This window comes from Rhinoraja longicauda, chromosome 20 (genome assembly GCF_053455715.1).
Source record: "Rhinoraja longicauda isolate Sanriku21f chromosome 20, sRhiLon1.1, whole genome shotgun sequence".
In the NCBI taxonomy this organism is placed as follows: Eukaryota; Metazoa; Chordata; class Chondrichthyes; order Rajiformes; family Arhynchobatidae; genus Rhinoraja; species Rhinoraja longicauda.
The window spans coordinates 17617922-17645143 of NC_135972.1; the positions used below are offsets into that span (position 1 = coordinate 17617922).

A 27222-nucleotide genomic window follows, 5' to 3' on the forward strand; every position below is an offset into this window, starting at 1 on the left:
CTAGACCCTTTCGTGTAGGGAGCAACCGCAACCAAGTCAGTAACATTCGAGGCTGAGTTGTGCGTGAGCCAATCGGACGATGCGCTCTGTCAATGACGGACATTGTTTTTGCCGGCGTAACCAATGGGCGTTGAGTAGCTGCAGCCAATGGCGCTGTGCCTTTGTACCATTGGCCAATGGGCGTTGAGCAGCTGCAGCCAATGGCGCGGTGCCTTTGTACCGTCGGCCTATGGGCGCCGTAAGGAGATCTTTAAACCATCCGGCTGCGGAACGTCAAATCCTTCCGCCGTTTCAAAACATCCAATTCTTGGCGTTTAAATAAATATCCCCAAGCACGTGGCGGCGCTTAGATGTGAAGGAGAGCGGCGTGTGGAGGTGCGGCGGGGTGGACCCTGGCGCGCTGGCAAGGGAGGCGATGTGTCGGAGGAACTATTTGTGAGCGGCGGGCTTTGTGTGAGTGAGGCGGTGCCAGGCTCTGTGGAGCCGCCACTCGGGTCTGTTGTCTGCGGCCCTGCCCGAGCCCAGGCTGGCAATCTACAGGGAGGGACGAACAGGCAAGCGCTGACTCGCCTGCCGTTGGGGTGATTGCCCGAGGCCCGGCCGGGCGTGGTGGTCGTGGCGAGGCCGCAGGAGCAGTAACAGCAGCAGCAGCAGCAACAGCAACAGCAACAACAGCAGGCCGTGTACGACGCTGAGACTGCCCCGGCCCCCGGGCTGCTCTTTGTGTCCGAACCGCTCACTTGCCCGCTGGTGTCAGACCGCAGTCATGTGGATTTTTTCCGAGTTCATCCCGCCGCCCGAATGCCCGGTGTTCGAGCCGAGTTGGGAAGAATTCAGCGAGCCGCTAGCCTACATCAATAAGATCAGGCCTATCGCCCAGAGGAGCGGCATCTGCAAAATTCGCCCTCCTAAGGTGAGCCCGCTCTCGAAATCGGGCGCAAGTGTGAGGGTGGATGTGGCCTGGATCATTGCTCACAGTGTGCTTATGGTCCCCGTCTGTGAGCAACAGCAACTGGGGAGTAGGTCCGGTGTTAACAGAAGGAATGAGGAGAAGGCCACTCACTTACTGCTTCGCCAGTCTACTTGATCATGGCTCAACTGCTATCTATGCACCATTTTCTGCACTGTCCCTTTTCTCCTCTAATTTCTGGAGATCCATCAATCGTAGTTTTAAATGCAGTCATTGTTTGAGTTTCCACAACCTTGGATGGAGAATTCAAAGGGTTTATCACCCTCATCTCAGTCCAAAATAGACTACCTCATGTTTTGAAATACCTAATTTTAGACTCCAAAACTAGGGAAAAAAGCCTGTTTGTATCTACCCTATTAAATTTTGAAGTTTTGAATGTTCAATGAGACCGGCTCTCATTCTTCTAAACTTAGGGAGAATATAGGCCTGGCCGATTCAATATTTCCTCCTGTGGATGATCTGGCACCCTGAGAAGCAGTTGGGTCAAACTTCACCCTGAGAAGCAGTTGGGTCAAGCTTCACTGTGCTCCTTGTCTATCAATATAATTCTGGGCAAATGCATTGTGGATAGGCACATTGTGGGGAATTGCTTAAAAGGAAGTATTGTCTATCCAGTCTGAACAAGGGAAGTTGCCTCAATGGGCTACATGGCCCAAACCATGAATGTTTTATTCTGTCTGTATAAAACATCAGGGTGGAAATACAATTAGTCATACCGCACAGTAACAGGCCTTTTGGCACATCATGTCCATGCTGACCAAGATGCCCCGTCATAGTTCGTCCCATTTCGTCTATATCTCTCCTTTCCGTGTACCTGTCCAGGTGTTTTTTCAATGCTGTTATAGTACCTGCCGCAACTATCTCCTGTGAGTTCATTCCATGTAACCATCATCCAATGAGGGAAAAATATGCCCCTCAGGTTCTTACTAAATCTTGTCCATCTTGCCTCAAACCTATGTCCTATGTTTTTTGATTCCCCAATCCTGGGTAAAAGACAATTCATTCACCCTATTCATTCCCCTCATGATTTTATATACCGTGATAAAATCACCCCTCAGACTCCTGCACTCCAGGAAATACATTTTTAGCTTGCCCAACCAATAGCTTTGACCCTCGGGTCATGGCAATAATCTCATGAATCTTCTCTGCACTCATCACAAATTCAGATTGAACTATTGTAGGAATTGAATCTGCACATTCAAATGATTAATGCAGATAAGGCTGTGGTTGCTGCAAAAGTAGAGCAAAGAATTGTTGTATTGCAAATGGCAACATCTGAAAGGAGAAACTGCTAATGTTTAAGGTTGATGATCTTGTATCATTATTGGTAAGCTGCCTGATCTGATGATTTTGGCACACTGAAGTAAAAAGCTTTAGCTCTCACAATAGAATTATACAAATATGAGGGAAACACTTTTCTGCGACAAGTGAGCAAAACGTGATCTGATAATAGCCAGGTAATGGAGATGCGAGTAACTGCAGATATTGGCATCTGGAAGTTTGAAGAAATATTCCGTCCAAAGCGGGATCCAAAACACCTGTCCATATATTTGCCCCATAGATTGTTTTTTTTTGTTCAATGTTTTGGTGATGATTGGCATGGGCACTAGAGATAGTGCCTTGATCTTTAATGAATGTAGAGCAGTCTTCAATGAATTTTCCTTTAACATCTTGATTTAATTCTTGCCTTTGTTGCCTGTTTCTGGGAAAATTACCTTAGCCTGAGCATTGCCTTGTAGCTTAAAGCCTCTAGCCCTGGCAGCATTCTCTGCAGTGCTTCTGTTATCACATCCTGTGAAGTAGTGAGCATAATGGCTGCTGCTGCCATGATATAACTTGAGTTTTGTGCATTTTTTATGCTAGCGCTCAATAATTATATTCTATACGGTGGCATGGTGGCGCTGCGGTAAAGTTGCTGCTTTACAGCGCCAGAGTCCCTGGTTTGATCCTGACTGCAGGTGCTGCCTGTATGGAATTTGTATGTTCTCCCTATGACCGTGTGGGTTTTCTCCGGGTGCTCTGATTTGCTCTCGCACTCCAAAGACGTGCAGGATTGTAGGTTAATTGGCTTCAGTAAGAATTGAAAATTGTCCGTAGTGTGTAGGATCGTGTTAGCATACAGGGTGATCGCTGGTCGGCGTGGGCTGAAGAGTCTGTTTCTGTGCTGTGTATCTAAACTAAGCTAAATTCAACAGAGAAAGGTAGTAACATATTTGTTTCCTTAACCACTGGGTATTTGTGGAGGGACCTCCAAATGTTAAGAGATTTAATGGCATTCAAAAGAACAAAGCGCTTTAACACAGTCCTTGAGAGAAATGAAAAGATTGCATCTCTGTTTTTTACTATACACCACCTGTGCTTGTGTTTGTGGAGTTGGGCTTGAATGTTCAAGTTTCTGATTTGGGTGAGAACCTTATCAGCTGGGTAATTGCATTACATTACAGCATAGAAGTAGTTTATTCGGGTAATTGAGCCAATGCCAGCTCTTTCAAAAGAGCTGTTCAATCAGTGCCATCCCCTGCCCTTTCCCCAGGGTCCTGCAGATATTTTGATTCAACTTATTCATTGTTTTGAAATTTTTTGAATGAATGTTTTCCATGCATCTGGCTCGTGAAAATTGTCCTCTGGTCTGACAAATAATTTGAAACCATACATGTTATGATCAAAGCATCGACTTGTACACTTCACGTTTAGTTTATACATGTGCCTAACCTGAGTATTTTCAATTTGTTTTTTTTGTTTTGAAGTAAATAAATACTTTAGTTATGGTGTGTAAATGAAATCTGCTTGAGAATTTTACTTATCATAAAATTGCTATTATCATTTAGTCCATAAATCATAATATCATAATCCAGTCAGTCTCATTCTCCAGCTCTTTTCCAAAGCACTTGAAATCACTTGCCTTCAGATGTCTATGAAATTTATCTTTTGAAAATATTTGTTCTTCTGCATTTTTAAATTGGGATGACCTGGAATTTACAACTGTGGTCTTTCTTTAAGTGTCCTTAACTATCCAAGCTACTTTGAATGATTGAAAGATACAGCATGACATGTCCTTTGGCCTACTGAGATTTTACAACTTTTTTCCTTGGAACGCATGAGAATGAGGGTTGAATCTTAGAGGTGTATAAGACCATGAGGCGAATAGATGCAGTTTTTTATCCAGAGTAGGGAAATCCAGAACAAGAGGACATTAGTTTAAGGTAGGAGGAGAAAGATTTAATAGGAACCGAGGGGCAACCTCTTTGCACCAGTGGTGATGGATAAATGGAACGAGCTGCCAGAGGAGGTAGTTGAGGCAGGTACCATAACATTTAAAATACATTTGAACAGTTGCATAGATAAAAATGAGTTAGAGGATTAAGAGCCAAATGTGGGCAGGTGGGAGGTGTAGTGGGATGGGGCATCTTGGTCGGCATGGCAAGTTGGACCAAAGAGCCAGGATCACTGGTCAGCACGGACGCAGGGGTCCGAAGTACAGTTTCTGTACTGTATCTCAAAATTAAACTAAACCCGACATTGACATCAAACTCTGATTAATGGCGCTGTGAGGAAGCAGCTTTGCCACTGCTGCCTACTGCTTGAGTCGCTTCATTTGATTAAATCTCATTTGGAACCCCTCAAAGATGTTAACATTTTACCCAAATCAAGAATTTGAAGTGGGAAATGAAAAATTTAAAGAACTGCACATGCTGGAAATCTGCACGGGAAACAGAAAACGTTGCAAATGCTCAGAAGATAAGGCAGCACCTATGAAAAGAAAGTTAATTTTTCGACCCGAAACATTAACACTTTCTCTTTTCGAAGATGTTGTGTGAACATTTGAACATTCTATTTACCTGGCCTGCTGAGTGTTTCCAGTATTTGGTTTTGTTTTGAATAGGATGTGGTCCTCCAGATGAGGCCAAACTAATGATTTATTAAGGTTCAGCACAATTACATTGCTTTGTAACTCTGTCCTTGATGATAAAAACAAACATTTAGAATTTTTCTTCTAACATGTCAAATCCCGATCACCTAATAATTTTTTTCATCCCAAATGCCCCTTTTTCTTGCACCTCAGAATAGCTGTTGTGTTCATTGTCACTTTCTTTTTCCTGCCAAAATATTAGTTTCCTCCTGTAAAGAGCATCTACTTGGTAAACATTGAGTGCAGGGTCCCGTAATATTTTTTAAATTCTCTGTGCCATCGGCAAAATTAGGTTTTGTGTTTTATAACCAGGTACAGTTCGGGGACATATCTATCCCCAGTCTATAATGGAACTTTCTCCAATGTGCCTTGGCCAGATACCTAACCACACAACCATTGTCCATTTTGCCTTTCAAAGAAACTGTCTTACTCTCTCACTGCTTCAGTTAAGTTTGTGAAATAGAATTTGCTTTTAACAATGTAATTCTGAGTGACTATCATGTTGTCTCTGAACATTTCTCTCTGCTGTCATTTTCTGTCAGAGCTCATGCCATTTTAAACAGTTCTTTTGCATTCCCTTGTTTAGGATGAATTGAGCAAGGCTGTGAATGGTGCAAGACTGAAACAATTCATAACTCACTAATTTGAGAGAATCTTTAGTCAGTTTATTTAGTTATGACAATTGTTGTAGCAATCATGTGACTTATCACACATAATAGTGAGGAATACCAGACAGGTATGATTTGTGACTTTTGTGACAAGTGCTGACAGCCCAGATCAGTTACTACATTTGGAACGTGCTCTACTATTCAGATGGCGCACAGTCCAAGGCTAAAATATTTTATCTCTGAAAACTAACTTTCAACAACATATACTTTTTTCTGAGTGGTCTAATTTTTGCAGTGCTACAGACCATTAGACTGACCAAAGCTAAAACTAACTGATACATAAGTGGGTGGTTTTGCAGATAGTGAAGATGGTTGAGAAAGATTGCAGCAGGATCTTGATCGATTGGCCAGGTGGGCTGAAGAATGTTTGATGGAATTTAATACAGAGAAATGTGAGGGACGTCTAACAAGGGCAGGACCTACATGGTGGATGGTAGGCCTCTGGGGAGTGTTGTAGAGCAGAGGGATCTAGGAGTGCAGGTGCATGGTTCCTTGAAGGTTGAGTTGCAGGTAGATAAGATGGTGTAAAATGGATTTTGGCACATTGGCCTTCATCAGTCAGAGTATTGAGTATAGACGTTGGGAAGTCATGTTGCAGTTGTATAAGACATTGGTGAGACTGCATTTAGAGTATTGTGTTCAGTTCTGGGCACTATGTTATAGGAAAGAGATTGTCAAGCTTGAAAGGGTTCAGAGAAGATTTGAGGATGTTGCCAGGATTGGAGGGTCTGAGCTATAGGGAGAGGTTCGGTAAGCTGGGTCTCTTTTCCTTGGAGAGCAGGAGGATGAGGGGTGATCTTATAGAGGTGTGCAAAATTATGATCTGTAGATGCAGAATCTCTTGCCCAGAGTAGGGGAAGAGGACCAGAGGTTCAAGGTGAAGGGGAAAAGATTTAATAGGTATTTGAGGGGTAACTTTTTCTCACAAAGGGTGGTGGGCATATGGAACAAACTGCCAGAGGAGGGACTATACCAACATTTAAGAAACAGATAGACAGGTACATGGATAGGACAAGTTTGGAGGGATATGAACCAAGCGCAGGCAGGTGGGACGAGTGCAGCTGGGACATGTTGGCTGGTGTGGGAAAGTTGGGCCGAAGGGCTTGTTCCCACACTGTATGACTGTGCACTGTATTGATCTCTTTCCCCTTTTATTAACTTCTAATTTAGCACATTTAGCTCCTGTCATAATTCCCAAGAATCCTATATATATTTTTGTCAGCAGATGTTCTTGAGCATAGATATAAACAAACTTTTCTGAAGGTTTCAGTCAATGACCTCTTAGCACTAAATAATTATTAGTGCAGAAATGCTCTTTGGGCTCATTAGCTCAGAGGGAATAGTTAGGCCATATTACTTTCTTGCATTTCTCCCCATTATCTTACAAATTATATTGCCCACAACCTCGCATTGACTATTTCTGATACTTACAGATGGTTTTGATCACCCCCCTTCTGCACACAAAAAAAATGTATTTTCCCCTCTGATCATCTTGTTTTTTAACCATCACTAAATATTTGACAGTTTCTTGGCCTTGAGCCATTAGGTAATAGAAAATACTTTTTTCTTTATCCTATTTGAACTAGCCATGGACTTGTACCTCTTTAACAAACGGCCACTCAACTTTCTTTGCTTCAAAATCAACAAATGCAACTTCAGCTGTCAAAGCTGACATCTCTCATCTCTGGAACCATCTTTTGTTTTTCGGGCCTTCATAGATTTCCAAAATTATGGTGAATGGAATTGGACACAGATGACTAAAACAATATTTCAAGACTTCAATGTAACCTTTTTTTAAACCTTGAATTGTACCAACAAACAGATTTTCACTTTCAAAAACTTAAATCTGTTCCTCTGAGCACCTGATACAACTTGCTTGGTCATAATCTACTTTTTCTCTCATTCTTTCCACCAAAAAATATTATTTCATGTTTAGCTGTAATAAGTTATATTCTACACCCAGTCTGCCTTCTTCATTACTTTCCTATGCTGTTACCTTTAGGGATCAAAGGACTTGGCCAACAAAGTCCTTCTGTTCTGTAATACTCCCTATGGACCTACCATTCATGATGTAGATTGTACCCTTTTTAGACTTTCCAAAGTGCCTCACTTTTGCACATATCTGGATAAAATTTAATCTGTAATTGCTTTCCATCCCAACTTGCCAACTGATCAATATCATTTTAGTAGCTAAGATTCTCATTATAAACACCAATTTGTGTGACAGCTTCAAACTTGTTAATTATACTTTTGACATTCATACCGTAACACATATGACAAAATCGGCAAGTCCCAGCACTAATGATGCTAATGTTGTGCCTAGAGTTAAAACAAACCAGGGAACCAGATGCCAGTATCCCAACATCAGAGGTGGGAAGATTACTTTCAGACAACACCATAATTGATGGCATAGTAGGCAGTGAAGGATGTTGTTTTGAGGTTTCAACAGGATCAAGATAAACTGGGAAAGTGGGCAAAGGGAATGGCAGATGGAATTTAACGGCAAGTATGCATTGTGAAATAAAACCATGGTTCGACATGCATGGTGAATTGCTGGAGTGAAGAGGTGACTATATAGATGTTTGTAAAATCATAGAGGGTGAATGTTCACTCTTTTCCTGGGGAGGGAAATCTAAAACTAGGGGCCATACGTTTAAGGTGAGAAGGGAAAAATTAAAGAGGGCCTGAGGGGCAAGCTTTTCACACACAAGATGGTGGGTATATGGAATGAACTGCCAGAGGAAGTGGTAGAAGCAGGTACAATAACATTTAAAAAGACACTTGGGCAGGCACTTGGATCGCAAATGTTTACTGGAAAATAGATCAAATGCAGGCAAATAGGACTAGGAAGACACCATGGCTGGCATGCATAAGTTGGACCAACAGGCTTGTTTACATGCTGTATAATTCTATGTCTCTGTGATAAGTCTTGGTCGTAGACTTCCAATGATGAAAGTAACCCTTCACCATCACCCTCTGTCTCAAGCAGCGCTTGCTGTTGGTGTTTTGACTGACTATTTGGTTTCTGAATTGGAGACCACACAAGCAAGGTTTTAATCAATGCAATCTTTATTGTGGACAACGCATCTAGACTTAATAAGTTAGATATACTTCACTTAATGCCTGGTAGACCCCCAGTCAGTGGCAGAAAGCTCCAGCCACAGCACGGCTCAGTCACATTCTGACTGGGGACCTCAATGAAACTTGGTGAATAGTGAAAGGCCTGGATAGAATGCATGTGGAGAGGATGTTTCCACTAGTGGGAGTGTCAAGGACCAGAGACCATAGGTTCAGAATAAAAGGGTGTATCTTTAGAAAGGACACGAGGAGAATTTCTTTAGTGGTAAATCTGTGGAATTCATTGCACAGGCTGTCAATGGATATTTTTTAAGGTGGAGATTCATAGATTCTTGATTAGTATGGGTGTCAGGGGTTATGGCAAAAGGCAGGAGAATAGGATCGATAGAGAAAGATAGATCAGCCATGATTGAATGATGGAATACACTTGATGGGCCAAATGGCCTGATTCTGCTCCTATGAACATATATACATTCTCCTAATACAGATTCTACAAACACGAAACAATCTTTATACTCGCTTGCTCACTTCATGCATATTTTCTTCCTCGTGCAAATCAAAATTAACTCGTGTCGCACCTCTTTGCAACATTTAAAAACATATCAAACTTTAAACCAGTTAACTTTTAACCAGTTAAACTCTGAAAGTGTTAAGCAGTTAGCAAGACAATAGGGAAACATTTAGACTTTAATACTTTAAGCAGTGCAATGCTAAAAGTTATTGATCAAGTAAGCATTCAACATGTTTAAAATGAAAATCCCCACATCAACCAAAACTCCAATAATTTCCAAACCTCTCATTCCAATCTGATTTATGATTGAAGTTGGATTATAAAACCTGTTAGTCCTTCAGTTCTGACCTATATCACCTCAGTTGAAGCAGTGTGTTTGGATACTGTACTGGGGAGTTTGTTCCGCACCACTGTCTTCCTAATAGACTTTGTCCATCCCCTGCCAGTCAGAGCCTACCTCACCCTATATTTCCCTGGTCGTACCTACTGGTCTAGCTTGGACCACAGTATATAGGGAGGGGTGCTCCTTCTCTGGGGTAGTAGGCCAGTCGTGGGTCTGGTCCTGAGATCCCTGACAAGCATTATTATACCAGATATTGTCCTGTCCCATGTGTCAGGATCCCATCCCTTGGTTAACATAGTCCAGACCTTTACAGGGTCTGGTGTGCAACCCTTTTAATGCACAGCCGCCTCACGGTGGACCAGCGTTAATTTACATGTTATGTTCACCCTTATACCTCTGCTGCATTTTGTCAATCTTGTGCTTTTTGGCACTTCACTGAGCATTACACATCACTGTTTTACCTCCTCTGGTTTCCTCTTTCAGTTATCCATTTCTTTTTCTCTCGCTTCTCATTTTCCTGCTGCCGAATTACCTCAGCAAACAGCCCCATATATTTGCTTTTACTCTTTTTCTTCCCTGGAAAGCCTGCCTGATAGTGTAAATGCCACCTTTCCCCCTTTATTGGAAGTTTCCCTCTTCCAACACAGGCGCTCTGTATTCCGGCAGTATTTTAGCGAGGGTTTTAAATCCCTCCCGAGTTGTCTGTCCACCCTGGTATTCTGTGGACAGCGGTGTGTTTGGATACTGTACTGGGGAGTTTGTTCCCTACCACTGTCTTCCTGATAGGGATCAGGTTTATTTTTCTAAAACATCAATTAAAGCAAGATCCTGCCCACTATCCAAAATGTAATGAAACAAGCTGCACCGACTGTTTTGAATGTGTCTGTTTGGTTTTGGAATCTGAGACCATGCAAACAAGGTATTAATCAATGCAAGCTTTATTGTGGACAAACATCTATACTTAATGCCTGGTGGACTCGAGTCAGTGACAGGCAGCTTCATCCGCAGCATAGCTCAGTTTTCCTTTGGCACCGGTTGCGACCCAGTCCGAGGTGGTTCTCAGCACTGAGTGGTCCCCAGGCTGTGTTATACCCTTTCCTTATCAGCAACATTTCACGGTTAGCAATTCATAGTAAAATACCTCAAAACGCACCTGCCTGCGAAATATAATTACACAAGATTGCAAAAGAATGTTCACTCAAGGTTACGACTGAATGTTCTCATTCCTCCCTTTTGGCTAGAATCCATTGTAGCTTTGTAGCTGTTCTTTAGTTGCCCTCTATTTCCCATGCTATCCCTTTAACCTTTTCCATCTAAGAAATTACTACTCAACTTGTTATAACCTAACCGTTTAAGTACACTCTTGTTATCAAACTAACTGGATTAAATTGCTAATTTGCCTTGGATCCCATGGGCTCCAACCTTTAGGATGTCTTCTATGCTGAATTTTTTCAATAGCTGTACTGAAGTCCATATCAACAGCACTAACCTCCAATTTATTTTGTCACATAAAACTCATTAGTCAGGCAGGATCTCCCAATAACAAAGCTCTGCTGACTATACCTGATCAACTCCTGCCTTTCCAAGTGTAGATTAATTCTGTCCCTCAGAATTGTTCCAATACTTTCCCTAACACTGATGTTTAACTCACTGACCTATAATTACCCTGGTTATTTCTGCTGCCTTTCTTGAACAAAATTACCATGTTTGATGTACTGCAGTCACCAGTGGCCTGTGAAAATTTAAAAATCTGTCAGGGGAACTGCAATTTCCTCCCCTGCTTCACATAACAGTATGGAAAACATCTTGTCAGGCTGTGGGGATTTATCCTCTCCTCTTTGCCCACCACCAAGGCACTTGACACTAGCTTTGTAATGATAAGATGCTCTGGATCCCCCTCCTTGAAATCTGCAACTCAATGTATGTCTTACTGGAGACAAATTGATTTAAGATTTCATACATGTTGTTTGGCTACATGCCCAGATCGTTCCTTTGGCCCTGAACAAGTCCCACTCTTTCTTTGGTTACTCTGACTTATAATACAATAATAAAGCGTTGAGATTTTTCTTAACCTTGTGATAATTTTGTGAGCCCGCTTTATCACTATTCTCTTATTCACTATTCTTGTATTTTGGTATGTCATTATAGACCTTTTCCATTGTTTTTCTAATCAAAATCTATGTTGCCTTCCCAGTTCTGCTCTTCTCCTTTCTGAATCTATGTTGTTTTCCTATTTTTTGCCAGTTTAAAACTTTGCCTACACTGCTAGTATGTTGGTTGCGGCCCAGCTGAACAATCCTGTTCCCTATGCAAATCCCACCGTTCACAGAACTATTTCCAATTCAGCAGGAATCTAAAACAAGCTGCGCCATCGTCCCTCCAGCCATGCATTTGTTTACCCTATTTTTATATTTGTATATACATGAATGTATGGTACTGTGAGTAAACTAGTTGTTACAGGGTTTGAGACCCCGTTTAATTATTCCCTAACCTGTTTTTTTTTCAAAGCTATATTGTTAGTCGTGATGTAGACCACTTCTTTTAGCTGTTTGTCCTCTGCAGAATTTTCTGTCGCTGCTCATTGATGGGCAACAGACCATCCTGCAATCACTTCCAACACAGAAGTGCTTGCTGTTTCTGTAATGCTAAAATCCCTAATAACTACTGCTCTCTGAACATTTCTCTTTCCATTCTGTACACCCATGATGCTGTGCTCTGACTGCACTCCAAGGAAACCCTCATCCCATCACTATTTAGGAACTGTCCTCAGGATCGCTGTTTAAAATTGAATGCTGATTTGAGTGCGATTCTGACATGAAACTGCAGATGTTGGAATCTTGAGCAAAAATCAAACTGGTAGAGGAACTCAGCAGGGCAGAAGGAGCTGTGAAGGGAGACAGAAAGACAGTGTTCTTGATCAGAACTCTAGTTATCTATTCTTCCACAGATGCTGCCTGGCCCACTCAGTTCCTATATGACCATCACATGGGAGTTGCTTTTATCTTGGAGACAAAAGTTTTAATTGCACTACCTTCTGTCTGAGATAGGAGTCTTTTATTACACTATTATATTTTGCCTTCCTAGTCTAAGCAATGTGACTTAGACTCGTCTTTAAATTGAAGCAGGGTCTTGACCCAAAACATCACCTATCCACGTTCTCCAGAAATGTTGCCTGACCTTCTGAGTTACACCAGGTCTTTGTTTCCTTTTGTCTTTAATTCCTTTCTCATCATCCCCCATATCCCTTCTAATTCCCATTATTTTACTTTTTTTTGCTTGAGTGAGATAGGTTTTCTGAAATACCTGCCTGCTTTTAGCATCAGCCTGGCAGTTGCCCATTCTTACTCTGCACTCTTGAACAGCTGCAAAGTGCAATAAATGAAATACTTGGTATTGTGGGTGAACTGTAATGCCATCAGCTGTTGCTTTGGTTCCTTCAGCTGATGACGTTGACTGCAGCTGTGATTGTCCGAGACATGGAGTTCTCTCATAGCATAGGACATGCATTCCTTAGGTCTAGGTACCATGCTCTGCATCCTTGAGCTTAGATTAGCACACAAAGCAGATATCAGAATAATTAATAAACTAAGTTTAAATCAACACTGTGGCGCAGCGGTAGAGTTGCTGCCCAACAGCACCAGAGACCTGGGTTTGATCCTGACTATGGGTGCTTGTCCGCACAGAGTTTGTACGTTTGTCCCGTGGTCTGCTTGGGTTTTGTCCAGGATCTCCGGTTTCCTCCTGCACTTCAAAGACGTACAGGTTTGTAGGCTAATTGGCTTGGTATAATTGTAAATTGTCCGTAAAAATGCATAGAATAGTGTTAATGTTCGGGAATTGTTTGGTGGTACAAAGGGCCTGTTTCCGCACTGTATCACTAAAATAAGCTAAATAGTCCCAATTCTTGGGGATGAATGCTGTCATCTTTTACACTGCATTTTTCCTGAGACTCCCATATTATTTCCATCAGAAATATTTAAAGTTTATTTTCCTTTACTAAGTTTACTGAAGACCGATGACCTGAGCATTATGGCAGTGGCGGGGTGGGGACTGTTGTGTTCTTATGAAATGGACAGTATGGTGCTTATTGATAATGTTAAGCTTCAACTGTACAAACATCAAGAAACATAAGCTTTAAAAAAGTATTGATTTCACTCAGAGTGGCGGATATATGGAATGAGCTGCCAGAGGAGGAAGTTGAGGCAGGTACAACAACAACATTTAAAAGACACTTGGACAGGTACCTGGATAGGAAAGGTTTAGAGGCATATATGAGCCAAATGAGGGGAAATAGGACTAGCCTAGGTGGGGCATCTTGCTCGGTATGGTTGAGTTGGGCTGAATGGCCTTTTTCCATGCTGTATGACTCTTCCTTGAGAGGGACCTTTGCTTAGTATGTCAAATTTTTGGGTAGAAATTTATGAATTCTGTAAGGGAGAATTTCCATAACCTAAATGACCATCATGTGGAAGTTGCCTGTATCTGGCTGCCAAGAATTTAATTTTTTTTTAAAAGGACAAAGCATTGGATCGGGCAGCATCACTGGAGAACATGGAAAGGTGACGTTTTAGGTCGGGAGTCTTCTTCGGGCTGAATTTTAATTGCGCTCGCTTCTGTTTGAGATAACAGTGTGTTATTGCCACTAATATTTCATGCAGAAATATGTGACACAAACTTGTCTTCAATTCCTTTTATGTTATCACCAGTATCTCAAGGTCATAAGTGATAGGAGCAGACTTCAGCCCATCAAGTCTGCTCTGCCATTCAATCATGGCGGATCCATTCTCCTACCTTCCCATCACTCCCGACACCTGTACTAATCAAGAATCTCATCTCTATGAAAACATCAATTGACTTGGCCTCCACAGCCTTCTGTGGCAAAGAATTCCACCCTCTGACAAAAGAAATTCCTCCTCATCCCAAAGGAACATCCTTTAATTCTGAGGCTATGACCTCTTGTCCTAGACTCTCCCACTAGTGGAAGCATCCACTCTATCCAACCCTTCCACTATTCAGTAAGTTTCAAAGATGTCCCCCCTCATCCTTGCTCAACTCCAGAGAGTACAGGCGCAGTGCCGTCAAATGCTCATCATATGTTCTAATTATTGTAATGTCATTTTAAAGCTGTATTTATTTTGTAGTGCGATAGACCTCATTATTCCTTTAATGTTTCATCCCGAGTCTTGCCCTTTCAATTTCTTACAGAATTACAATACAGGGGCTAGAAATCTTAAATAAAAGTAGAACATACTACAAACATTTATAGATCAGGCAGCATCTGTTTCTCGCTTTATGGGTGCTTGAAGTGAAGGGCATTTCAGCATTTTTGCAATTTTAAGAAAACAGTATCTACTCAAAGATTGCTTGCTGCACTGTTGAGGTACAAACTTCTGCTGGATCCTCTTCTCCTGGCCTTCATACCCATTGAATCTGAAGCCCCTTTTTGACTCCCTTCAACATTTTTACCAGCTGTAATTTGCTTTACATGAATGCTGTAATTACTAGCAGGTGGCATCAGGAATAATCCAGAGATTACTATTTTTGAAGCCTTGCTCCTGAAACCAACTTCCAGTTTTTCACTCTTTGTTATAATTCTAACATGGGTAGTGACGTCTAGAAATTTGTTACCCATTAGAGTCGTAGTGTGGAAACAGGCCAGTCAGCCCAACTTGCAAACGGCAACCAACATGTCCCATCTACTCTAGTCTCACCTGCATTTGCCCCATATCCCTCCAAACCTATCCTATCCATGTACCTGCCCAAATGTTTTTGAAACATTGAGTACATGCCTCAACTGCTTCCTCTGGCAGGTCATTCCATATACCTACCACCCTTTGTGTATAAAAAAAATCTGCCTCTGGTTCCTATGAAATCTCCCCCCCCCCCCTCACTGTAAATCTATGTCCTCTGGTTCTTAATTCCCCAACTGTGGGTAAAGGTCTGTATTTACCTTATCTATTCCTCTCATGATCATGTATACCTTGCCTGCTTAACCTTTCCCTATAGCTCAAGCCCTCAAGTCCTGGCAACATCCTCAAATTATCTTGCACCCAAACTAAAGAGGAGCTGACCTGGGGTATGCAAACAAAGAATTTCACTCTGCCTTGTCACATGTGACAATGTATTCCATTCGACCCCTGCCATTCACTGCTTGGGTTAGATTTCCCAGAATATAATTGCTTGCACTTCACTGTACAGTATTAAACTTCCTCAGCCCATCTGCCCAACCGATCAAGATACTGCTGCAATTTTTGACAACCATCTTCACCATCTACAATACTACCCACTTTAGTATCATGTACAAACATACTAATCAGATCTTGTACATTCTCATCCAAATCATTGATATAGATTACAAACTGCAATGACTGCAGCGCCTAACCCTGAGACACACAACTAGTCACAGGCCTAGAGTACAAAAAAAATTACCTTCCACCATCACCTTCTGCTTCCTTCCATGAAGCTAATTATCTCTCCATGGAACCCATGCGATCTAACCTTACCATGCGGAACCTTATCAAATGCCTAGCTGAAATCCACATATACAACTCTGTCCTTTTTGGTCACATCTTCAAAAACCTTGATCAGATTTGTGAGACACGATTTCCCACATACAAAACCGTGCTGACTGTCCCATTCCAACCCTTGCCCATCTAAATGCATGCATATCTTATCCCTCAGAATACTCTAACTTTTCGACCACAAATGCGAGATTCACTGGCCTGTAATTCCCAGACTTCTCCCTGCAGCCCTTCTTAAATAGAGGCACAACACCTGGCCCGTATTTAATGATGGCTCATCTCAGTCAAGGCACCTGCAATTTCCTCTCTAACTTCCGAGTGTCTTCTGATATATCTGATCAACTGCCTATACCTGCCCTGTGCCTCCTCATTATTGTTGACCCGAGCCTCAATTTCTCTCGTCATCCAAGTTTCCTTACACCCACCTTCACTCTAACAGGAACATGCATGTCCTGGACTCTGGTCAGCACAATTCTTAAAAACATCCCACTTTCCAGAAGTTCCTCCTCCTTCAAACATCATGCTCCAATCAATTTGAGCAAGTTCCTGTCTAAGTTGGCCTTGGCGAAATTTAGAATTTTAACTTGTGGTCTCTATCTATCACTATCTTAAACCTAATAGAACAGTGGTCTCTGGTCCCAAAAGGCTCATCCATGAATACTTCATCCACTTACCCCTCCTAATTTCCCAAGACTAGATCAAGCGTTACCCTCTCCTGTGCAGGGTCCTCTACATATTGCCCAAGGAAACTATCCTGAACATTTTTGACAAATTTTGCCCCTTCTAAGCCTTTTGCATGATGACATTCCCAGTCAATATTGGGAAAGTTAAAATCCCCTACCATGTCAGGTCCTGCACCTGCCTGCAATGTGGCATATTTGCTCTTCCAATTCCCATTGACTATGTGGTTCTGCCTGACATTGCCCTTCTCTGCTGAGCCTCAGAGCCAGGCTCAGTGCCACAGCTCTGCCTGGTACCGCTGCTCAACCTTGATATGTCATCGGTCCCGATAGCACCCAAAAGGGTGTACTTGTTTTGAAGGGGGATAGCCACAGGGGTTGCCTGCATGCCATGTCTATTTCCCTGACTCGTGGTCACCCATCTTCACTCTTCCTGTACATCGGCTATGACAACCTCACTATACTTTTCCAAGAAGCTCTTATTTTCCCAGATGATCCTGAGGTCATCCATCTGCAGCTCCAGTTCTCCAACACAGAAATACTGGTGACAATGAGGAAGGAGCTGCACCTGGACACAATTCCCATACTTATAGTCATCAGAGACACCATGACTTCCCATATCATTACAGGAGGCGCGTTGTACCAACTTACCTGCCGTCACCACTGCAACTGAACCAAGACTGAGAGAGAAATGAAATAAATTGCACATAAGAGTAGACTGCACCTTATTCTCCAATCTGCCTCTGATAGCCTCCTTACCGAAGACGGTTGTGCCAAAGACTCACACTTCACCTCAGCATGGCTGCTCCCAATAAGCCACTCCACTATAATGCCTTGTTTTTATTAGCTACTCAATTAGCCAATTTGGATGCTGCAACCAGTTAATGGGCTTGCTGGTCAAAGCTCCTGCTCCGACCTGAAATTGACATTCCCCCAACCATATAATTTATCCTGACACCTGGATACTTAATATTGGTTTTCCACTGTGCAAGTATTATCCCAGTTTTAACATTTTACCATTGGCAAAAATTGGACTTTAGATTTCTAATGTGAAAGAGGTACTTTTACCGGTGGTACCTTTTCCTTCAGTACTTCACTAAGTTGCCAAGCAGGCTATGTAACTGTGAAATTTGAATCTTCGGTCTGAAGAAGAGTCCCAATCTGTAACGTTGCCTGTCCATTTTCCCCCATGGATTCTGCTTCGCTACCTAAGTTCCTCTAGAGGTTGGTTTTTGCTCAGTAAAAATAATTACAGTAGAACCATGGGACTCCAACTGACTTGAGACTTTGGTGTCAGATTAGCTAATTTTGCAGACTATTAACATTATTCATGTTACCTCAAAACATTTAACTCCCGTTTTTGAGACTACACTATTCTAATACATTACCCAGTGAACCAGTTAGGTTTAAAGGGAGAATGGGCCCCAGCATGATGGAAGGGCGTGCGGCAAAATCACCGAGATGCAGGATTTCTGAGTGATTGGATAGTGGGACTTTGGAGGTTTACTGTGTTTTGTTGTGTTCCAAGGTGAGCGTACACTGGCAAAATTAATTTTCAGCTGATGAGTGTTGTCATTAGTAAATCAAAAATTGACATATCCATTCTCCTACAATTTTTCATTCTATGGTGTAAAAAAGTCAGAATCAAAGCATATGTTACCTAAAATATAGCTGCCTATCTCTCTGTGCCTAACTTGCTAACATTTAAAAACACACATCTCTTGAAATGGGAAGCATGTGTTTTACATGAGGTCGATGTTTCACAAGTAGACTTGCAGTTTGGAGATTCTAATCTTGTGCACCATAGGTTATTTATTGCCACAGTAAACAAAGCTTGGAGTGGAGTTTTGTTGCCTAATGTGTTGGTCATTAGCTTTGTGGCATCACATTTCTGATTTTATAAATAAAACTGCGCTAACCAGACATTAGGAATATTATCTCAATTTCATATTTTTTTATATTTTTGTTTTATCTTATGCTTGTTGAATGATAGCATTGGTAACATTTCCTGGGTCACATACGTCATGCAATTTGGAATCTGGCTGGTTTGACTGCATTTTGGAGAGTTAATTTATTTGGGAGTTGATGATGCTCCGGGAATAAAGTTGCCTTTTTCTGTTTCTATTTCTCTGAAAATGAAGTCTTGATGCTTGTGTATTTTTGCCTGTTTATTGAGTTTCCGTAATCTTTCAGAAAGTTAATGTATTCTGAGGTGAAAGTTTATCTTTTGAATACTTCTTGTTTGAAGATGTTCAGCTTGCACAGTGGTGAGAAATGGAAGGTTTTGTATCAGATATGATGCTTAAATGATTGATATCACTGGGTAGGTCCCGGATCTGAATCCCGGTCCCGGTCCCGGTTCTGCAGTGTTGGTTTGGGTTTGATTGGTATTAAGTATTTGGCAGTACTGGCAGGATATTGGTTTGATTGGAGTACTGAGAAAGCTTATTATATGAGCGTGTTGCTATCAGTAATGAGGAGGTACTGGTTGTTGGGTGGTCACCTATAGACTATAAGGTCTATTTAAGGGTTATGTGTGTATTCTGACAACAATCTCATGGCCTCACGACTAATTTACAATACCAAACTCTTATTTCTCATGATTTTAAAATCTAAATAAAATGTTAAACTAGTTAAGGTGCAACTTGTTTGTTGTGATTTGCATTGCTTATAGTGTGCCTTCACATTAAATGAATTATTGTGACTCTTTTGCAAGCAAAATATTGGACCTGGAGAGCTTTTGTAATACTTTTGAGATAGGAATATTAGGCCAGGTCACTTGAGAATTCCTCCACCATAGAAATTTAAGCGACAAATCGTATTGTCCTTTCATTGTGCACCAGTGTTCACGAAGTGATGAGTTTTGTTTATGAATTATGCTGTAATTACTTTGAGCATGGCCGTGCCTCCCCCTTGCCCCAATCTTTTTCCACTTCTTCCCACAATTTGTAACTTTCAGCTCTTTGAGAACCAAAACAACATTCTTCCAATTTTTGGTTCTAATCCATTCCTTTTAAAAAAATTAATTCTTCTATTAATGTTGATGCCATCAGCAGACTTGGCCAGTTTTCCTGAAATGTTCTCACCAAACTGTTCTGCCTTCCTATGATGTTGAGTGGAGCGGGGTTGCAGGGTTCAATAATAGCCTGCTCATGTTACTTTATATGTAGAAATAAGGAAATGCAGATGCTGTTTAACACACAAAAAGACATAAAGTGATGGAGTAACTCAGTGGTTCAGGTATGGATAATCTGAAGAAGGGTCGCGATCCAAAATTATGTCAATCCTGTTCTCCAGAGATCTGCCTGACCCGCTAGTTACTCCATTCTGTGTCCCTTTTTTCCTATTTGTTATGTTTACCTCCTTAGAGACGATCATAGTGGTAGGTATTAAGGAAAAAGTTATTGGTCCTGTGATCTGGTCCCACTTTGTTTAGCTAGATATAATTTTTTAAAATCAATGCTTTAAGTGCTTTGAGATCTTTGACTACATTAAAGATGCAGTACTACGAAGCTCTATATAACCATCCAAATGTGTTTGTACAGTCAATGTTATGTAAAGACAATCCAATGTACACATAAGTAGCTCTCCACAGAGCAATGAGAAACACAACAATTTAAGCTGTTAGTATTGATGATTAATTAAATCTGGGACTGCAGAGCAAACTTTTTTTTTAGCATTTTTGTGTCTGATGGCGACTCCATGTCAAAAAGAAGCATCCCCGATATGGCCCCATTCATTCAGTAATGCAATAAAGTGTTGGTCAAGATTATCTCTACTGCAATAAGATTTGATCCTCAGCTGCCTAACTCAGAAAGAAGTGTGCCACTAAGCCCCAACTGATAGTTTAATATGGAATTTTGTGGTATTAACCAGATTGAATTTATAGAATTATGTTTAAGGAAATAACTTGGAATGTCAAATTTACTACTATTGTAAGATTGTATTCAAGAATTGCTGAGAATCTAATAATTTAAAAATCAAAATTTTCTTTTCCCATTGAAGAGATGTTGGAGATTTTGCTCATTATGGAAGCTTTCAGTTTCTTCTTGTTTTTCAGGACTGGCAACCACCTTTCGCTTGTGAAGTGAAAAACTTTCACTTCACACCACGAATTCAACGACTCAATGAGCTGGAGGTGAGAGGGGTTTTGATTTTCGGGAAACCTGAATAGATTGCTGTTGTACCATGTCTCTTTCACTTAAACATGAATTTTGCCATCCTGTTTCCATCATCTGCAATCTATTGCAATTCAGCTCTACATTTTAAGGTCTACTAGACCAAGTGGACCCGTTGGGCCCAAACCACTCCTGCATTGGTGCAGCACCCTCTCCTCCCCCACTCCCCCCTCCCCTCTCTCCCCCTACTCCTCCCTCCCCTCTCCTTACTTTTCCCTCCCACCCCTCCCTCCCCCCCTCCCTCTCCCCCTCCCTCTCCACGCTCCCCCCTAGGGTTGCCTCTCCTGCATTGATGCAGCACCCTCTCCTCCCCCCATTCCCCCCCTCCTCCCCGTCACTCTCCGTGGGTTGCTCCCTCACCCCCACCCCCCCCCACCGCCTCCCTCCCCTCTCTCCTCCCCCCCCTCCCGGGAGCAACCCACGGTTGCCGTAGCAACCTGCTTCCCGGCCGGGGGGGGAGTCCTGCCCCGTCCCGGTGCGGGGATGTTCAGTGGTAGACGACGGCGGCTCTCTCACTGTTGCTGAGCCACTGGACTCTGGGTGGCGTGGGGGGGCGGCGTGGGGAAGCCGCTGAGCCGGCAGGGGAGAGGAGGGGTGACGGGGGAGCCGAGGGCCGGCCCAGCGCCAGGCCTCGGCCTCCACCAACACCCGGCCTCACTGCCGCTGCTGCCTTTCCTCTTGGCCCACCTCAGGCTCACGGTTACCCGGTCACGCCCAGGCCCAGGCTCCGGCTGCTTCGCCCAGCACCAGGCCTGGCTCTCCCACCCTCGAGACAGGCGGCCTAGCCCTGCTCAACGGGCCCCATCTGCGCAGGCATGGACGCGTTTGTTCTGAGCAAGCTCGGATGCGGCGGCCATCTTACATAAGTGCCAGATCAACGAAGCTCCAACTGCGCATGCATGGTTTTTTTTAACTTAAAAATGTGAATAACTTAAAAAATATAACACCGATTTCAATCAAACTTCTTCCATAGGACCACGGGACGACGGTGAGTAAGGTGGGCCTAAAATTGTCACGCTATTGTGTACCGTTTTGGCTGTAGTTCAGGAACAAACGAGAGTTTTAGTATATAGATTTCAAAAAGCAGAGATGAGTGGTATGGGCGAGTGGCAAGACGGAAAGAGAGTTGAATGAAAGAGAGAACGGGTAACATCAGCATATGTAGGAATATTGAATGGTCAGTAGTTTAGTGGCAGTAGCAGTGAATGCTAGTTCTCTTGGAGAAGATGAGTTTGCAGAGTGCGTGGGAACAAGATAGAAGAGAACCAGTGTTTGGGTCCAGGACTATGGGGAAACATTAAAAGTTTGACACAGTGGCTAAAAGGGACAAAGAACAATGGAGCACAAAAACAAGATATTTAGCCCAGGTATTCTATGCTGGCTTTAGTACTCTCATAATGCTCCTACCTCTTCTTTGTATCCAAAAATCTCATTATGTTCTCTTGTGCTCATCTTCCCTTCTCTTGCTTATCTAGCTCCCCACAGAAATAGAACTTTGGTAGTCAACTTAGTCTTGTGGCTACAGTTCCATGTTCTAACCACTAGTTGAAGAATATTTATGGCAGGATTGGAGTTTATTTGGCCAATCTGGATCATGATCTAGATCTCTGTAGACCAATCCAGTGAATTCCATTTCTCCACTCTGTTCCCATGTCCTGACAAATTTACTTCACTTGAGTATATAACAATTACCTTTCATTAATCAACCTTAGTCATGACCATTTGCTGTGTATAATAAATTATTTTTTGTAATACTGTATGTCTCTTGACCAGTACTGTGAAATGCTGCCAATTATTTCTGTATCATCAGCATTTTAATTCAGTTTTCAGGCTGTTCCCCCCCCCCCACCTCCCCCAGCACCTCTTACTGCTTTTTATAAGATGACAGAGAACCATCTTCTTGAACTGCTCGTCTTTCTGCGAATGGACGCAGCTTTTCTTAGTCAACTTTATCTCAGCCTGCCATAATCTCTACACCACTTATCATAAATCATTCTCTTGTACAACTCAGCTTCTTCAACCTATCTCCTCTTGCACCGTCTTGAGAGCTTTTTCATAGACAATGGAGCAGTACAGCGCAAGGCCCACAATGTCTGTCGAAAGTGATGCCAATACCAACGCTTATCGGTCTGTACGTAGTCCATAACCCTCCATTCCCTCCAACCCTGCATTTCCATGTGCCGATCCAAACATTTAATAAATGCCACTATCGTACCTGCTTCAACCACCACCCCCGTCAGAGAGTTCCAGTCACACACGACCCTCCGTGTAAAAATACTCGCCCCACGCATCTCCTTTAAACTTTTGCCCCATCACCTTAAAGTTATGCCCTCTAATATTTGATTTTTCCACTCTGGGAAAACATTTCTGACTACCATATGCCTATGCCTCCCATTGTTTTATATACTTCTATCAGGTCTCCCTGTAACCTCCAGTGTTCCAGAGAAAATAATCTAAATTTGTCCAACCTCTCCCTGTAGCTAATACTGTTTCCTCAACTCTAGTGACCAAACTGGGCAAGATATTCAAATTGTGGCTTGGCTGGAGATTTCCAATGGATCTGGGTAATTTTAATCTCTGAACACAACTCAAGATCCCAAATGCTTTAACTGCTTCATTTCTTTCCTGCCAACTTCAGAGATCCATGCACATGACCCTTTTATGCTCCCTTGATGTTTTTAAATGTGTATTGACCCTCTCCATCCATACTTCTGAAATACATCACCTTGTACTTCTCTGCATTAAATTCTATCTGCTATATGTCTGCCTATTCTGTTATCTGCTGTAGTCGATTGGTATCATCGTTGTAGTTTACCACGCCTTCAAGTTTGGTATCATCGGAAATTTTTACTTAATTCCAAAATCCATCATTCATATTTAATATGAAGAATATGCATCTATGACATAACCCGAGCCAAGAGCCTTAAAAAACATTGTTGTGTGCTATTATGCTGGGAAAACAATTAACCATTTCTTGAGCAAAAACAATCCTGGAGGAACTCGTGGGTCAGGCATCATTTGTGGAAGGAATAGACAGACAAAGTTTTGGTAGGGATTTTTCAGCCCCTTCTTGAATCATCTGCAATCTCTTTGTCTCCATTTACCGTTTCCCGTTCTTTGGTTGGAAGCCAGTTTTGGTGGTTCTGTATAACTTCTCTGCTTTTATATTTATAGCTCGATTTATGCAACCCGAGGTCTCATGCATTTTGGCTAACTACTGAGTTGATATACTTGTTAATTTCCATTTCTTTGAATCTTCAGGTCCATAAACCTCAGCTTATTGTCCACCCTTTTCGGATACTTTGTCAACCCTTTCATCGTCACATAAACTATGCTTGCTACCATTCTTTTATCAACCTTTGCTAAATGTGGTCTGCCTTTTACAAATCTTCGCATGCTCTCCTTAATTAGCTCATGACTCTCGTTTAAAATGTTCCCTGACCAGTTGTTTGAGATCTTCATCCATTACTGTTTGCCAGCAGATGCTAGAAATATCCGTGTACCCTTTCTTGAGCAAGGACATCTTATTTGGTACTCTTCCTCTGGAACCACCAAATGCTGGGAGATGGTGGCAAACCCTTCTGCTATCTCTGCTTGCGCTTTCCTATTATCCTGGGATGCAACCCATTGGGCCAAGCAGCAAACTCGAGCCTTTCCAGTATATCTTACCATCACTTTACATATCACCTGTTAGCTAAGCCTCTTTCCCACCACCTCCCCCAAATCTTTCCAATACTGCAATGTGTTCCTCACTCAGTAATTTGATTTGATATCCCTCATTTTCTTCCCTATCTTTTATGAACATGGTATATCTGTGAATATGAAGCACCGAACTGGTGCCATTTTTGAGTCACATTTCTATTATTGCCACTACCATAAATTACCACATGGCTATTTGTGCATTTAGCTCAATACACTTTGTGTGTTTTCTATATGTTTTCTAAGGTCTTTGTATTCTTTGCCTTATGTTTGCAGCTATCAAATATGTGCACCTGCTTTAGTATTATCTAGAATTCTCACTCTTTTGTGTACCTGGATTTATTGTTATCTTTTTAACTCCCCTCGTTTTTTTTACTTCTCGCTGTTAAGTATTTTTGTAATCATACAAGCTTGTATAAGGTACCAGTGTTCTTTGCCATTATTGGAGAATAGAGAATAGCCTGTTCAACTAGTTCTGCCATATGGATTGTCTCAATTCTTTCTCACTCTTATGAATTATTACATTTGCTCTAGTGTTCCTTTCAAATTTAAAGTTGTTCTTAAAATGTATTCTGAAACCTTGCAATTTCCTTTTCAAAAATATCCTTGCGTGACCTTTGGTCTGATTTTTATTCTGTTTAATTATGGTCAGCTTGATTTTGTTACATTTGGACATTAAAATGATATTTTTGTCATTCACTGTTCTCCCTCTGAGTAGTTATTCAAAGCTAGTTGGACCATGAATCCATTTTATTTTATTTATAATTTAAGATAATTTAGCAGGATTATTTGTTCCCACTTCAATTGTGATTACTTTTTTCACTCCATTCTAATATCACGCGCAATTCTTCAAAAAAATTCCTCGTCTAACACAAGGCAATTATGTCTGAAACGCCAATCCAATTGCTGATCTCTAATTTAAAAAAAATATATACTCATTTGACTGTGAGGTCTCTTACTCGCCATAAGACCTCAGTGTTTCAATCTGTTTCAAAATTGTTCATTCCGTCAAATTATTTTGCACCTTGTTTTCTGCTCCAAATTCCTATTCAAGCACTGGAAGATGGTGTTTTCCGTACGTGCTGCAGAGCAGTTGAGGGATTTTCCTCCTATTTTAACTGAACAGCTCCAATACTAACGTGCTATCTGACCCTGGAAGAAATCTTTGTCGCCTGATAATGATTGATTTTATAATTCTCCTTTAAAATCCCTTCAACCATCATCCAGCTGCGCTATTTATTTATGAAATATGGATGTTGGGAGTCCAGCATGTTCGGCCATCTGTCATTGATATTGAGAAGATAGTAGTGAGTCACTCTTTTGCTCTGTAGCAGGCCTTAAAGTGAAGGTATACCTTGTTAGGTAGGCATCACAAAATGCTGGAGTAACTCAGCGGGTCAGGCAGCATTTCAGGAGAGAAGGAATGGGTGATGTTTTGGGGTGAGATCCTTCTTCAGACTTGTTAGGTAGGCAGGTCCACAGTGATCAAGGAATAATAATATATTTCCAAGTTAACATATTGTGTGCGACTTGAAGGGGAAATTCTGGATAGTAGTGTTTATGTGTGTTGTTGCACTTGTCTTTCTTGGTCACGATTTTAGGAGATGTCAGTGAAGTGTAAGTGAGTAATTTTGTAGAACTACATCATTCTATCCTTGTTGTGGCAAAAATGTTTCAAGTAAGGAATGGGCTACTGATGAGCACATGCATTTTCCTGGATGCTGTTGAGCTTCATTGTCTTTGGAACTGCACTTGGAGAGAGATTGTTCCCTCGCACTCTTGTCCTTTGTAAAATGTATGTAAAAAAAAAAGTTATCAGGGGATGAGGTGCATGCTGCAGGATATCCAACCTTTAATCTACTTTTGTAGGCATAGTATTTGTGGGTGGTCAAATTATGTTCCAATACTTTATAACACAAGGAAGTGCTTGACCCTTAGTTAGAGTATGGACCAGATTAATCTCACTTCCTACCTCTTAAAGAGCTCATCCAGATATTCAATGTGATGAGAGTTCCTCCTTTCATAATGTTTTAATGCAATTACCACTCATTAAATTAAAGATTTTCTCTACTGTCCTCTGATCATTCATTTTGAATCTGTGTCCTTTATTAAATGACCTTTGTTTTCCTGAAATACCTTTTTAGGTAAAGATTCATTGTATGTCGAATGGAAATGTTGAGTTTTCTCTCGTATGAAGAATCTACACCTACCTGGTGCTATTTTATCTATCAAGGTTTTGCCAGAGAATTAATGTTCTACTTGGTAATTGTAGATAACTTTCATCCTCTATGATATCACTTATGCAAACTTACTAATCATACTTTGTACATTTTCATCCAGATTGTTTCCATAAAGGACAAACGTCAATAGGTCTTGTGATCCTACTTGATGCTCTTTGACACCCGAAACATCCTGCGTTTTGGCAACATTATCTAAAAATGGAGATCAGTTTGTACATGAATGCGAATATCACCAAGCTTTGCATTCCCAGTGTTTCTTTTCACTATTCAAATGTCTCTAAGTTGTGCAATTTTCTTTAATACTCTGGACTGGATCAACAATCTTCCAATTAAATATTTAGAACCATTGCTTTGAAATTCCATCACAACTCTGTTCAGTGATGCTGACCTCGTATTTCTTGGTAGCTGTCTGAATCTGAACCAA

General features: G+C 41.6%; 1 protein-coding gene across 3 annotated transcripts in view; it reads left to right on the forward strand.

Annotated features, from left to right (window-relative positions):
• The first annotated feature begins 380 nt into the window (after positions 1-380).
• Positions 381-27222, forward strand: part of kdm5a (lysine demethylase 5A) — a 132270-nt gene continuing 105428 nt past the window's right edge. For all 3 annotated transcript variants that reach the window (XM_078417052.1, XM_078417053.1, XM_078417054.1), the window contains exons 1-2: positions 381-913; positions 20742-20819. In XM_078417052.1, the coding sequence (XP_078273178.1) occupies positions 767-913; positions 20742-20819 (225 nt within the window). In that variant the 5' untranslated portion in view covers positions 381-766. The remainder of the gene's footprint in view (positions 914-20741; positions 20820-27222) is intronic.